Below are 13,939 nucleotides of genomic sequence, written 5' to 3'. Positions count from 1 at the left end.
TGCAGAGGACTTCTTGCCTTTGTCTAGTTTTAAATGACTGTGTTTTCCTGTACGTTTACTCAGTGGTGGCAAATAATAAAAAGCCATCCAACCCTTGAAGCTATGAACCCTTGGTTGGACCCCCAAAATAAGTGTCTTCCTAAACCGTGAAGATGGCCTCCATAGGTGGCCCAAGACCCAGTAGGATGTACAGTACTTTTCGAGTTCTTTTTCTTTTTTTAAATGTTTCACATTTAGTGGGATGACACTTGGGAGTAAATACTTATGGAATGCAGAAGGGTGACAGATATGAGCATGTTTGTGATAAGTCAAGGAGGTCTAACAAATATTGCACTGAATGTGGCACTAGGAATATGGTACTGCTCCATGAGCGGAATGACTAACCATTTCTCCCACTCGACTCAGGTAACAATTCTACTTCCAGCAAGTTGGAGACAGCTGTCATGCACACAGATTACCCAATGACAAAGAAAAAGGGCAAGCTCTTGTAGCCATTTGTTTTCATTGCACTCAGAGTTGCCAAATCGGTTTTGAAAACCATGGGCTGCTCATGGACCTTTGAAATAAGGAAAGTGGTGGGAAGGGGACACACATATTCCTTCTACAGACTCAAGTCCTCTACCCACCACCACTTAGCATCAACAACAGAACCTGATGTTTACAAGCAAGTACATTTAGAACAACAAGTTTACAGACTGTGCAATATACAGTAGACTGTGCATGGATTACTATGAAAAAGGGGACCACCTATCAACAAGAGGGTTGGTTTCCAGAAAGGCACAGTACAGGCAATTACACAATACAGTAAAAAAAGCTCAGCTCAACCAAGGAGTTCCTCAGTCCCCAGAGAGCCACAAGACACACAATTACGCAATATAGTCATTTGTTTTAGAAAGGTCTTTAAACACTGGGCTAGTCTGTTCTGAGCAGAGGAACAACAGCTTCATGATTGTGTGCAAGTGGATCTTCTGTTGAGCTGTGGGACAAGTGGGAATGCCATATGCAGAAAGGTAACTGACTCCAGTATGTAAACTGCTATTGTCCTGGGAAAATTCTTTGGTGTGCCCTGTGCATCTAAAGATGGCCATACACGGGCAGATTTAAGCTGCTGATTCGGGTCCTTAAGAACGAATCAGCAACTTATCTGCCCATGTATTGGGCCCTCTCACAGGCCTCTCCAACCAATCTGGGCAAAAATTGGGCAGATGTTGATAGGACAGGCTTGATTTTTTTGTCAGATCAGTAAACGCATTAGCTCATTGATGCAATCCTTGCTCCGATTTTTCCTATCTCCTTAATTTGGCCCTAAGGCCAACAAACGCATTAGCACGATATCACCCACGGGGAAGAGATTTGCTTGTTTGGTGAATTTTACCATGTATGGCCACCTTAAGGGCTCTGGCACACGGGGAGATTAGTCGCCCGTGACGCTGCGCAGGCGATTTCGGCAAATTGCGCCGCTGCGTGTGCCATCCCACTGGCGGCTTACATTGTCGCCGGTGGGATGGCAACTGATGGCAACTCGGGGAGATTAGTCGCCCGCGAACAGGGAGATTTGTCGCGGGCGACTAATCTCCCGGTGTGCCAGAGCCCTTATGCTGCTTGCCCCTTATGTCTGAAAACTCCTTTTCTAGGAAATAGAAGATATACACAAACACTTGAGTACCTTAAACTACTGACACCCTAGTGCTGAAAAACACAATAAAAGCCACCAACAAATCAACCCCCCACACACACACAAATTAGTAGCAATTAGGTACCTTATATTATTCTTATGCAGATTTACACTGCTCCCAAAAAAGCATTGTCATGCTGAAACGTTACCCTGTAAGAGTACTGAGGATGATTATTTTGAACCGGTATTTGCTGTAGTAATTGGATCCAGAACATGGTAAATGATTGCCTATTTCTATTGAAACTAATAGTACAGCAAATAACTATTGAGATGAATCATAACCATTTAATTCTGAGGATAAATGAAATATATATATATATGCAGTAAATGTGTAACCAAATAATGGCCAGAGGTTGCCAGTGCATACCTCCCAACTGTCCTGATTTTCGTGGGACAGTCCTGATTTTACTGAAAACTAGAACAATATTTAGCCATACAGTCAGTGTAACAGTGGGGGCAGCACAATGGGCACAAGATTTAGCCATACATTCAGGGTAACAGTGGGGGCAGCAAATGAGCAGATTCCCACAAGCTGTACACAGGGTCAGACTGGGGTGTGCGAGGCCCACCGGAGCTGCTTCTGCCTTTCCCTTTGGAATTTTCATTGATGTATACTTTCAGGTTCGTATTCTATAAGAATAGTAATTTCTGCAGAAGCTGCAACTATGAATTCTGTAGCAGAAATGTACAGTAGATTACAGAAATACACTTTTAATTTTCATGTAGAAATAAAATCTCATTGTAAGTCAGGGAGAGATATACTGACATCTACTGGAAAGATACTGAATGACTGTATTTTATCTAAAACTAGCGCTTGGCTCATCCCTTGCTAATGCTGAGTCCCAGTTTACACATATTTGGCCAGCTTTATAATGGTTACTTGCCATATTTGACTCACTTATCTTAGATAAGGGGTTCTAAACCTATAAGCCCCCCACAAAAAAAAGCCCATCCACTATTTAGGGTGGGTCTTCATCTGCTATAGTGGCATGAAATAATTTAAATAAGGTACATCACTAACTGTAATACTTTTAGATTAAACAATTTAAAGGGGAACTCCAGCTTCTGAACCAAAATGTGTTAAAGAGACCCACACAGAAACCCCTAATATACCTATCACTGTAATCTAAACAGTATGAGCAAATACCTTTTATCATTTTTATGTGCTATAATCCAGCTGCAAAACAGCTCTTATCTTTCAATATCATTTGAAATCCTGGCAGGGGAGGAGGGACTAAAACACTGATGTTACAAATTGTAACAACTTATCCACAGCTTACAGACAGCATGCAGGAACTACATAACCCACAATGCATTGCATCATGATGTTCCTTTCCTTATTGACATCACGTGTGCAGGGAATTGTGGGATTGGGAGGATACAGGCTGAAGGCAGGCTGGGGACAGGTGACTACTGTTATATTTTGAGTCTGAAAATAGTAGCAGGAGAAAAGGGGGCGGGGCTTAGGTAACTGTTCCAAACCATATTATTACATTAAAAGTCATGAAAAGGCTGCGTATTTGTTAATTGATTTATATTGCAAAGTTGAAATTCTGCTTACTTAAAAAAGCTCAAGTTGTGTTTAGGTTGAGTTTTAGCTTTAGTGCCCGGGCTTGACTGAGGCTTTCAGTTGGGGATTAAAGATTCAGATGGACCTGCACTCAGCACTAACACCCCATACAAAAGCTGTCAAACACCTATCAGGAAAACTTTCTGACAATGAGGGATTTTTTTGATAAACGGTGAAAAAGAATAAACTGCTGGGAATCCTTCTGAAACCCCCAGTTCCATCCTTCATAAATGAGTCCCTAAATATGTGATTATATACAACAGTCTGGTACTAGGGTATATGGGAAACTTTTTGGAACCCTGTTGATGAGCTTGAGACTTGATACACTATTACAAACGGCACTGGCGGATGGGTGGATCTGTGAGAGTTGTTTTAAATATTAGCTTTCTGATTTTTCTAAATGTCCTATTATTTATAGCAGTGATCCCCAACCAGTGGCTCAGGGGCAACATGTTGCTCCCCAACCCCTTGGATGTTGCTCTCAGTGCCCCCAAACCAGGTAGTTATTTTTGAATTCCTGACTTGGGGGCAAGTTTTGGTTGAATAAAAATGAGATTTCCTACCAAATAAAGCCCCTGTAAGCTGATAGTGTGCATAGAGGCTGCCTAATAGCCAATCACAGCCCTTATTTGGCTCCTCCATGAACTTTTATGGTGCTTGTGTTGCTCCCCAAGTCTTTTTACATTTGACTGTGGCTCACGAGTAAGAAAGGTTGGGGACCCCTGATTTATACACTTCCCAATGTACATAAAAACTTAACTGCTCCACCTGGCTATCCTATTATCTTGGCACAAAGCTATTTTCCAATACAGGCATAGGATCCTTTATCTGGAAACCCGTTATCCAGAAAGTTCCAAATAATGGAAAGGCCATCTTCCATAGACTCCATTATAAGCAAATAATTCTAATTTTTAAAAATGATTTCCTTTTTCTCTGTAATAATAAAACAGTACTTGTACTTGATCCCAACTAAGATATAATTACCCCTTATTGGGGGCAGAACAGCCCTATTGGGTTTATTTCATGGTTAAATGATTCCCTTTTCTCTGTAATAATAAAACAGTACCTGTACTTGATCCCAACTAAGATATAATTACCCCTTATTGGGGGCAGAACAGCCCTATTGGGTTTATTTCATGGTTAAATGATTCCCTTTTCTCTGTAATAATAAAACAGTACCTGTACTTGGTCCCAACTAAGATATAATTAATCCTTATTGGAGGCCATACAAGCCAATTGGGTTTATTCAATATTTAAATGATTTTTAGCAGATTTAAGTTATGGAGATCCAAATTACAGAAAGATTCCTTAACCGGAAACCCCCAGGTCCCAAGCATTCTGGATAACAGGTCCCATACCTGTACAGCATCCTTTTTTGATAGCTTTTTGCAATCTCTCGGTACACGTATGTCATCCTATATTACAGATACATTGTCATTACTTGATTTTTAAGCCAGGTAGGCCTATTACCCGATGACATGTGATGTATATGCAACCCCAGTAAATATGAGGTCACATTTACATGAAAAAAATGAATGCATATACTGTATGTATATATACAGTTTAAAATAATGCAAAAGAAAGGAAGTTAATGTGCATCAGACCACGGGTCAGTAATGTATATCTTGGGTATCTATTTCCACCCCCCCCCCCAATAGAGGTCGCTGATAAGCCCATCCCAGGATGCAGTTTAAACACAGAGAGCTGTTTTTTTCAGTTCACAAGAGGCAGCAAACCAGTAACTTTGGCTCTGTGTCTCCATTCATTTTCCTTATCAGGTATGTAGCTTACTGCCTGTTTAGCACCAAAATATGTTGGTTCAATATGCTTATATAACGCATAGGTTACTTTAGAGGCAGATAGTGCCTTGAAATGCTCTTATATGTTATCTTAACATGGTAACTGAATCAAATGACAAAATGGCTGACAGATTGGCCTGCTGATTGACAGCATCAGCCTGCCTGCTTTATTTTGATCCTGTAGTAGGTTATAGATTAAACACTGAACTGGACTACTGCTGCAAACTATATTGTGAATCAATTAGATATCAATAGATATTCTATAGTCTATTTTCAGTTTACCGTATTTCTTCTATTAGCAAGTAAATTACATTACTGTAAAGTGAGGTACACCTATGTGTGTAAATACTGTACCACTGTTATAGTGTGAAACTGCCATGTGTCATATACGCTGATTTGCTCTGAATGTGAAGTACAAGGAGAATTTAGGCACAAGTAAAATGCTGTTTAGATGTTGGCATCTCTGAGAAAGTATGATGTATAGTACAACATAGGCCAACTGATAAAGTATAACAGTTGTAAAGGACAAGAAGTTATGGAATAAACAGTATATTGTAAATTATCTATGTAATAAACAGTTGACAAGAAGCAGCAAACCAGTTACTTTGGCTCTGTATCTCAATTAATTTTCTTTATCAGAATCGCTGTTGCTACGGCCTCACCGTGGGCCTGTAACATATATACCCTTGTAGACTGTAAGCTCTTTTGGGCAGGGCTCTCTTCACCTCTTGTATCGGTTATTGATTGCTTTATATGTTACTCTGTATGTCCAATGTATGAAACCCACTTATTGTACAGCGCTGCGGGATATGTTGGCGCTTTATAAATAAATGTTAATAATAATATACACGATAATTTCTTTGGATGAGGGTATATCAGTGTGTAGGAAAGCTTTAAGCGAAAGACATAGTGGTAATCCATTGGCTGAATTTTTGTGCTCTTTACTAGAATTGGTTTTGACTTGCAATTACTTCATTCTGAAAAAACCTACTACAGGTATAGGATCCCTTATCCGGAAACCCGTTATGTAGAATGCTCCGAATTACTCAATAGACTCAATTTTAATCACATAATACAGAATTTTAAAACTGATTTTCTTCTTCTCTGTAATAATAAAACAGTACCTGTACTTGATCCCAACTAAGATATAATTACCCCTTATTGGGGACAGAACAGCCCTATTGGGTTTATTTAATGGTTAAATGATTCCCTTTTCTCTGTAATAATAAAACAGTACCTGTACTTGATCCCAACTAAGATATAATTACCCCTTATTGGGGGCAGAACAGCCCTATTGGGTTTATTTAATGGTTAAATGATTCCCTTTTCTCTGTAATAATAAAACAGTATCTGTACTTGATCCCAACTAAGATATAATTACCCCTTATTGGGGGCAGAACAGCCCTATTGGGTTTATTTCATGGTTAAATGATTCCCTTTTCTCTGTAATAATAAAACAGTATCTGTACTTGATCCCAACTAAGATATAATTACCCCTTATTGGGGGCAGAACAGTCCTATTGGGTTTATTTAATGGTTAAATGATTCCCCTTTCTCTGTAATAATAAAACAGTACATGTATTTGATCCCAACTAAGGTATAATTAATCCTTTTTGGATGAAAAACAATCCTATTGGGTTTATTTCATGTTTTATTGATTTTTTAGTAGACTTAAGGTATGGAGATCCAAATTACGGAAAGACCCCTTATCCGGAATACCCTTGGTCCCGAGCATTCTGGATAATGGGTCCTATACCTGTATTTGCAAAAGACGGCCACAGCAATGGGCTCCAAGGTGCAAGCCTGCACTCACTTCATCTGATTAATTAAGAATTCTACTGCTACATTATATATTTTCACAGGAGTTTTACCTGCAACCTGCTTGCTTTCAAGGTTAAAACCCCCAAATAGTTGCCCTCTTTATTGGCCCCCACTGGGATCACTTGAATGTAGCAGGGAATGATGGGAGCTGCTTTAATATATTGCAATATATGTACAAACAATCCCTGTTTTGTTTAAAGTGGGACATTTTTTATATCTATTGATAATTGAGTGCAGAGTACCTCTTGTGGTTAGGACTCTCTGAGATTGACACGGTTATTGGGCAATAGCCACATCATAGCCCTGCTCCGGTGACATCACCAGCCACAACATCCCCTTTTTTGCTATTGTTTATACAGGGGAAGGGGCCAGCTCCATGTTCTAGCTCCCATCATTCCCAGCTACAGTCAGGTGATCCCAGTGGAGCCAATAAAAAGGCAACCATTTGGGGGGGGGGTATAACCTTGAAAGCAAACAAGTTGCAAGTAAGACTTAGTCCCTGTGAAAAATGTATAATGAAGGAGTAGAATTCTTAACGAATCAGATGAATGACAGTGAGTGTAGGGCTGGCCAGGCCGGGGATGCCTTTGACATAGTTGGCCAACTTATATATATTGCAATATATGCACAAACAATCCCTGTTTTGTTGAAGGGCATTTCCTAGTAGCTTAATGAACTTAATAAGTGAACGCAGAGGACTTCTTGTAAAAACTTTACCAAAATGAGGAGTACTGGTTTCTAAATGGAGTGCATTTGTATTTATTAACACCTGAAACTGAAAGTAATGATATTTCTGCTATTTAGTTCCCAATTTTACTCTGAATCAGAGTCCCGTGAGCTTTGCAGCCAGTACATTAACCACTCGCTTCCCAACAGTAACAGCAGTTACCCTCCCTTGGGAGGTTGGCAGCCTGGCCGCAAGTAAACGCACTGTATCGTACATCACAGTACCAAGCGGAAAGGTAAGATACTTGGTGGTGGCACGCTTGTACCTTTATACCGGGGCAGCCAAATTTACAGTCTTCAGGCACTTAAAGGGTTAATTTCTTTTAAATTTAAAAGCTGAATTTATACAAGGGGCTAACAGAACCCCTTGGAGGTGAGTCACTTTTCTGAGTTTTTATTTAATAGCATACCATGATTTCGACACTTTCTGTCTCTTGGGGGTCCCACACCAAATACTTATGGGAATGAACAAGTGGAGAGCGGCAGTGTGGAGCATGAGGTAAAGGTATAGATTCAGATGTGGGGGTTTGTGGTGCAGTCCAGGCAAGAGGACTTGGCATGCAGATTCAGGCCGCCATTGGCCACCAATATACAACTTTGCCCACCTCTTAATGTACAGAATGGCCTGAAACTAAAGTTGCCAGCTTTTTTGGAAAACATACCAGCTTTGCTATATTTTTTCATTTTTCCTAATAATAACATTGGCATCAAGCATAATCTTTGCAGACTAGGCCGGTAAAATACATGCTAAGAAAGAAACCGCCAGGTTAGGAAGGTTCTTTCTTAGCGTGTTGCAAGCCAAGCTCTGTTCATGGCCCCATCCTGCCCTGTCTGACGTAGGCCAACTTTTGTCAATTAGGTCAAGACTGAGATTCAAACTAGGCCCTGGTGTTTCATGTACACAGAGGCCCAAACAGGCCCAATAAATAGTGAGTGTCTGTGGCTCTACAGACTGTGGCGCAACCAGCACTGCATTTCAGGCTTCATTTACAAATCGCACGGATGCAAGTGGTGTAGCCCTAAGCCAAATTGTGCCTCATATGACACCCCTATCCACAGAGCACCTGTACCTGAGGCATCTGGCGCAAGGTGCTAAGTGCAGTGCTGTGTGTGTCATAGACAGGAAGTAAACAAAAACACTGCGTCTTGCTCTGATTGGCACTCCCTAGCTTTTGCATGTAATACAGTAAAAACACCCCTATGGGCAAAAGAGCAGGGCAGGATGGAAGTCCAAAAAAACTGGAGGTCTGTGCCCAGTTTTTTCTCTTCACACAAAGAAGAGCAAATCTCTCCATCCATCAGAACTACTGCCATCTTAATTCCGAAACCAGTCTATTTTTAAAACCAGTCAGTCACAAAACTAGCTAAAAGCCATTTCAAAAGTAGCCCAAAAATAGCACAATATGGGCAGTGAAAAAAAATATGAAAAATAACAGAATATATCTGAAAATATACCTTATCTTAGCCCTTTCAAGCCTGGAATTACTACCCATGCCCAGTGCCCACTCCCCAGATTCATTCTAGGATGGCTGATTGCCCTGCCCCGTGTGCCCAATACACGCAGGTTATTAGTTTTACGCCACTGGCTCCATCTTACAAGAAAATATCCAGGTATTCCAGGTACTGAATTAACCCCAGACGTAGCAGTGGGATCAATGCATACCACCCAACAATTAGAAACAGGTGTATTAGTAACTATCACACACGGGCCGGTAAAATATCAGCCAGGTGCTAAACGTGGCTTCCTTCATAAAGGATTCGGCCCAATACCAAACCAAATCCTAATTAGTATATGCTAATTAGGTTACGGAAGGGTTAACTTTCATTCGCAAATGCTAATTAGGGCACGGTAGGGTTAAATTTTCAACTACTGTTTATGTGACAAAAAGCATGTGATTTTTAGGATTTGGAGCATGGATTTGGCCGAATCTGAATCCTGTCAAAAAAAAAAATCTTGAACTGAATCCTGGATTCGGTGCACCCCTAAGGCTAATGCTACGCGAGGTGTAGGGCGGATATTTTCGGCAAGCGTAAAAGCGCTAGCTGAAAATTCCGCCCTACGCCTCCTACATGTGCCCAGGGCTGGAACTAGGGGTAGGCAGAAGAGGCAGCTGCCTAGGGCGCAACGATTAGGGGGCTAATGACAGGCGGCAGGGGCAATGACAAAGGAGGAGGACTAGGGGTAGGCAGGAGAGGCAGCTGCCTAGGGCGCAACGATTAGGGGGCTAATGACAGGCGGCGGGGGCAATGACAAAGGAGGAGGACTAGGGGTAGGCAGGAGAGGCAGCTGCCTAGGGCGCAACGATTAGGGGGCTAATGACAGGCGGCGGGGGCAATGACAAAGGAGGAGGACTAGGGGTAGGCAGGAGAGGCAGCTGCCTAGGGCGCAACGATTAGGGGGCTAATGACAGGCGGCGGGGGCAATGACAAAGGAGGAGGACTAGGGGTAGGCAGAAGAGGCAGCTGCCTAGGGCGCAACGGTTAGGGGGCTAATGACAGGCGGCAGGGGGCAATGACAAAGGAGGAGGACAAGGGGTAGGCAGGAGAGGCTCCTGCCTGGCGCCCCCTAATTACCCATTGCATCGCACCCCCCTAGAACTGCGCATGCGTGCCAATTGGGGGGGGCAGGGTCTGTGTGATGCGATGAGTCATTGCAGGTGTAGGGGCGAGGTGCCTTGGGTGCCTGGTCGGCTTGGCCTGCCCCTGCATGTGCCTGCATCAGAATGAATGAGATACGCTTGGGTGCAGGCACATATAGCCGAAATACGCATGAAAACGCAAGACTTTGCATTATCTCGCGTTTTTATACGGATATCGGTTACATGTGCCTGCACCTGAGCGTATCTCATTCATTCCGGTGCAGGCACATGTAGGAGGCGTAGGGCGGAATTTTCAGCAAGCGCTTTTACGCTTTCTGATAATATCCGCCGTATGCCTCGTGTGGCATCAGCCTGACAGGAATGCACAATTGCTGACTGAAACCGTCAGCAACTCAACTGAGTCTGCTCCTGACTGAAAGACCTAAAGCCTTTTTTTAAGAAACAGAAGCAGGGGGCCAAGGAATAATTCCCTCATTTTCTCTCTGTATATTGCCAACCACTACATCTCAACTATAACAGAGGGGTATTATAAAATAGATGAAAACGGATAATAGTAGTCAGAGCTAAGTAAAAAGGCCGCCAGTATCCCTTATAGTGCCTAAATGCACAAAAATAGCAACAAAATGTTGAGAAAACAAATAAATCACTAAAAGCTGTGCTCCAGGTGAGGCTCGAACTCACAACCTCGGCATTGCTCTGCATCGTACTGCTGTATAAGTACCGCGCGCTAACCGATTGCGCCACTGGAGCCCTGACACACAGCGCCGCACAGGGGCTTTATCTGCACTGCCGGGGGGAGGGGCAATTCCGCCCACTGGCTCTCTGAGCTGGAGATTGCGGAAGCTCCAGCGCCATATTTATTATCGCATCATGAGAGACTTTAGCGCTGGCTTTAGCAGTAACGTGGGGAGACGGGATACGGAATGTAACTGAGAAGCGAGTGTAATGAGTATTGGCAGAGAAGGAGGGGGGCGCAGGGGTATTTATTAAATCGGCGGTAGGAAAGGAACGGAGAGAGCGGCTCTGTGTAGGGAATGTGTCGCGCTAGTGCGCAGGCGCAGCCCAATCCGCTCTCAGTAGGGCTGGGGGAGCAGCCAATCCGCTCTCAGTAGGTCTGGGGAAGCAGCCAATCCGCTCTCAGTAGGGCTGGGGAAGCAGCCAATCCGCTCTCAGTAGGGCTGGGGGAGCAGCCAATCCGCTCTCAGTAGGGCTGGGGGAGCAGCCAATCCGCTCTCAGTAGGGCTGGGGGAGCAGCCCAATCCGCTCTCAGTAAGGCTGGGGGAGCAGCCCAATCCGCTCTCAGTAGGGCTGGGGGAGCAGCCTAATGCTGTCAGTAGGGCTGGGGGAGCAGCCTAATGCTCTCAGTAGGGCTGGGGGAGCAGCCTAGTGCCTCTCAGTAGGGCTGGGGGAACAGCCTAGTGCCTCTCAGTAGGGCTGGGGGAACAGCCTAATGCCTCTCAGTAGGGCTGGGGGAGCAGCCTAATGCTGTCAGTAGGGCTGGGGGAGCAGCCTAATGCTGTCAGTAGGGCTGGGGGAACAGCCTAATGCCTCTCAGTAGGGCTGGGGGAACAGCCTAATGCCTCTCAGTAGGGCTGGGGGAGCAGCCTAATGCTGTCAGTAGGGCTGGGGGAGCAGCCTAATGCCTCTCAGTAGGGCTGGGGGAGCAGCCTAATGCTGTCAGTAGGGCTGGGGGAGCAGCCTAATGCTGTCAGTAGGGCTGGGGGAACAGCCTAATGCCTCTCAGTAGGGCTGGGGGAACAGCCTAATGCTGTCAGTAGGGCTGGGGGAGCAGCCTAATGCTGTCAGTAGGGATGGGGGAACAGCCTAGTGCCTCTCAGTAGGGCTGGGGGAACAGCCTAATGCCTCTCAGTAGGGCTGGGGGAGCAGCCTAATGCTGTCAGTAGGGCTGGGGGAGCAGCCTAATGCTGTCAGTAGGGCTGGGGGAACAGCCTAATGCCTCTCAGTAGGGCTGGGGGAACAGCCTAATGCCTCTCAGTAGGGCTGGGGGAGCAGCCTAATGCTGTCAGTAGGGCTGGGGGAGCAGCCTAATGCCTCTCAGTAGGGCTGGGGGAGCAGCCTAATGCTGTCAGTAGGGCTGGGGGAGCAGCCTAATGCTGTCAGTAGGGCTGGGGGAACAGCCTAATGCCTCTCAGTAGGGCTGGGGGAACAGCCTAATGCTGTCAGTAGGGCTGGGGGAGCAGCCTAATGCTGTCAGTAGGGATGGGGGAACAGCCTAATGCTGTCAGTAGGGCTGGGGGAGCAGCCTAATGCTGTCAGTAGGGCTGGGGGAACAGCCTAATGCCTCTCAGTAGGGCTGGGGGAACAGCCTAATGCTGTCAGTAGGGCTGGGGGAACAGCCCAATCCGCTCTCAGTAGGGCTGGGGGAACAGCCCAATCCGCTCTCAGTAGGGCTGGGGGAGCAGACGGAAAGTTTCCTCGGTTTGTTACTCGTTGCGGTGCTACTGAGCTGTCTGTGGGGCAGGGACCTCCATCCTCTTGTGTCTTTGGCTCTTACCCTCCCATATAGATTGTAAGCTCTACGGGGCAGGGACCTCCATCCTCTTGTGTCTTTGGCTCTTACCCTCCCATATAGATTGTAAGCCCTACAGGGCAGGGACCTCCATCCTCTTGTGTCTTTGGCTCTTACCCTCCCATATAGATTGTAAGCTCTACGGGGCAGGGACCTCCATCCTCTTGTGTCTTTGGCTCTTACCCTCCCATATAGATTGTAAGCTCTATGGGGCAGGGACCTCCATCCTCTTGTGTCTTTGGCTCTTACCCTCCCATATAGATTGTAAGCTCTACGGGGCAGGGACCTCCATCCTCTTGTGTCTTTGACTCTTAACTTATTGCAACTGTATCTTTTATTTATTTGTATTTATTGTTATACTGTGTATTTATCTATTATTATCTTAATAACCCCCTGTTTGTATAAATGTATTCTACTGTACAGCGCTGCGTACATAAGTAGCACTTTATAAATAAAGATATACACACATACATACATACATACATACATACATACATTTTGTGACCCCCCCCCTTCCCCCAAGCACTGGAGTGGCAGTGATGCATTTCATGAGAGAAAAGTTGTGGCCCCAAGCATTTTGCACTGCAAGGGAGTTCAGCCTCTCCTCCCCAGACAGCTGTGCTTTGTATAATATCGGGAGGGACTGTGTTGGGCAGGGAAACACAATGGTGCTATCACGGATAGACGGCTGGGCTCCCAAAAGCAGAACTGTTCTGCAAAAAATGAAACATTTGGGAAGTATGTTACGGTATGTAGGTATAAGTTTCATCAGCTACAACTTGCGCTTGTTTTACCAATATGGATACAAATAATATTTGCTCTGGCAGTCTGTACGAAGTTGCTTTACATTTATTTCCCATGCACTTAAAGGAGAAGGAAAGTCATTTTGGCATTTTACTGCCAATAGATTTGCCACCTTAGTGCCACCTAGAACCATAAATTTATTCTGCAGAAACCATTACCATACCTGAGCAAACAGCTTTAGAAGCCTTCTCCTTTTGCTTAAGATAGCAGCTGCCATTTTAAGTAGCTTCCTTCCTGCAGTCTCTAGCTGTTATAGCTGAGATCACACATTCCTAAGGTAGGGGGGAGCAGGAGAGGGGAGAGAGGATAGAACTGCGCAGACTCTGGCCACAGGAATTAAGGCTGTTTCTAAAAGAGAGGAAGTCAGACACTGGAACATCATGTTTACAAAAAAAAGAGACAAGAAATCCTGTG

The 13,939-nt window shown here is 44.5% G+C and overlaps 1 protein-coding gene and 1 non-coding gene across 3 annotated transcripts in view; one reads left to right on the top strand and one right to left on the bottom strand.

The window, feature by feature from the left end:
* Nucleotides 1-985: 985 nt before the first annotated feature.
* Nucleotides 986-13,939, top strand: part of haao (3-hydroxyanthranilate 3,4-dioxygenase) — a 77,779-nt gene continuing 64,825 nt past the window's right edge. Inside the window, exon 1 of one of the 2 annotated variants that reach the window (XM_018093843.2) lies at nt 986-1,010. In XM_018093843.2, the coding sequence (XP_017949332.2) occupies nt 1,001-1,010 (10 nt within the window). In that variant the 5' untranslated portion in view covers nt 986-1,000. Of the gene's footprint in view, nt 1,011-7,745; nt 7,828-13,939 lie in introns of those variants that run through there. The other variant, NM_001006913.1, reaches the window with a different exon arrangement.
* Nucleotides 10,848-10,941, bottom strand: trnai-uau. The gene is made up of 2 exons: nt 10,904-10,941; nt 10,848-10,883 (listed from the first exon to the last, which is right to left on the bottom strand). It is a non-coding gene; the product is annotated as a tRNA-Ile (tRNA).

Source organism: Xenopus tropicalis, chromosome 5, assembly GCF_000004195.4.
Source record: "Xenopus tropicalis strain Nigerian chromosome 5, UCB_Xtro_10.0, whole genome shotgun sequence".
Classification (NCBI taxonomy): Eukaryota; Metazoa; Chordata; class Amphibia; order Anura; family Pipidae; genus Xenopus; species Xenopus tropicalis.
This window is presented reverse-complemented; position numbering and strand designations above follow the sequence as displayed.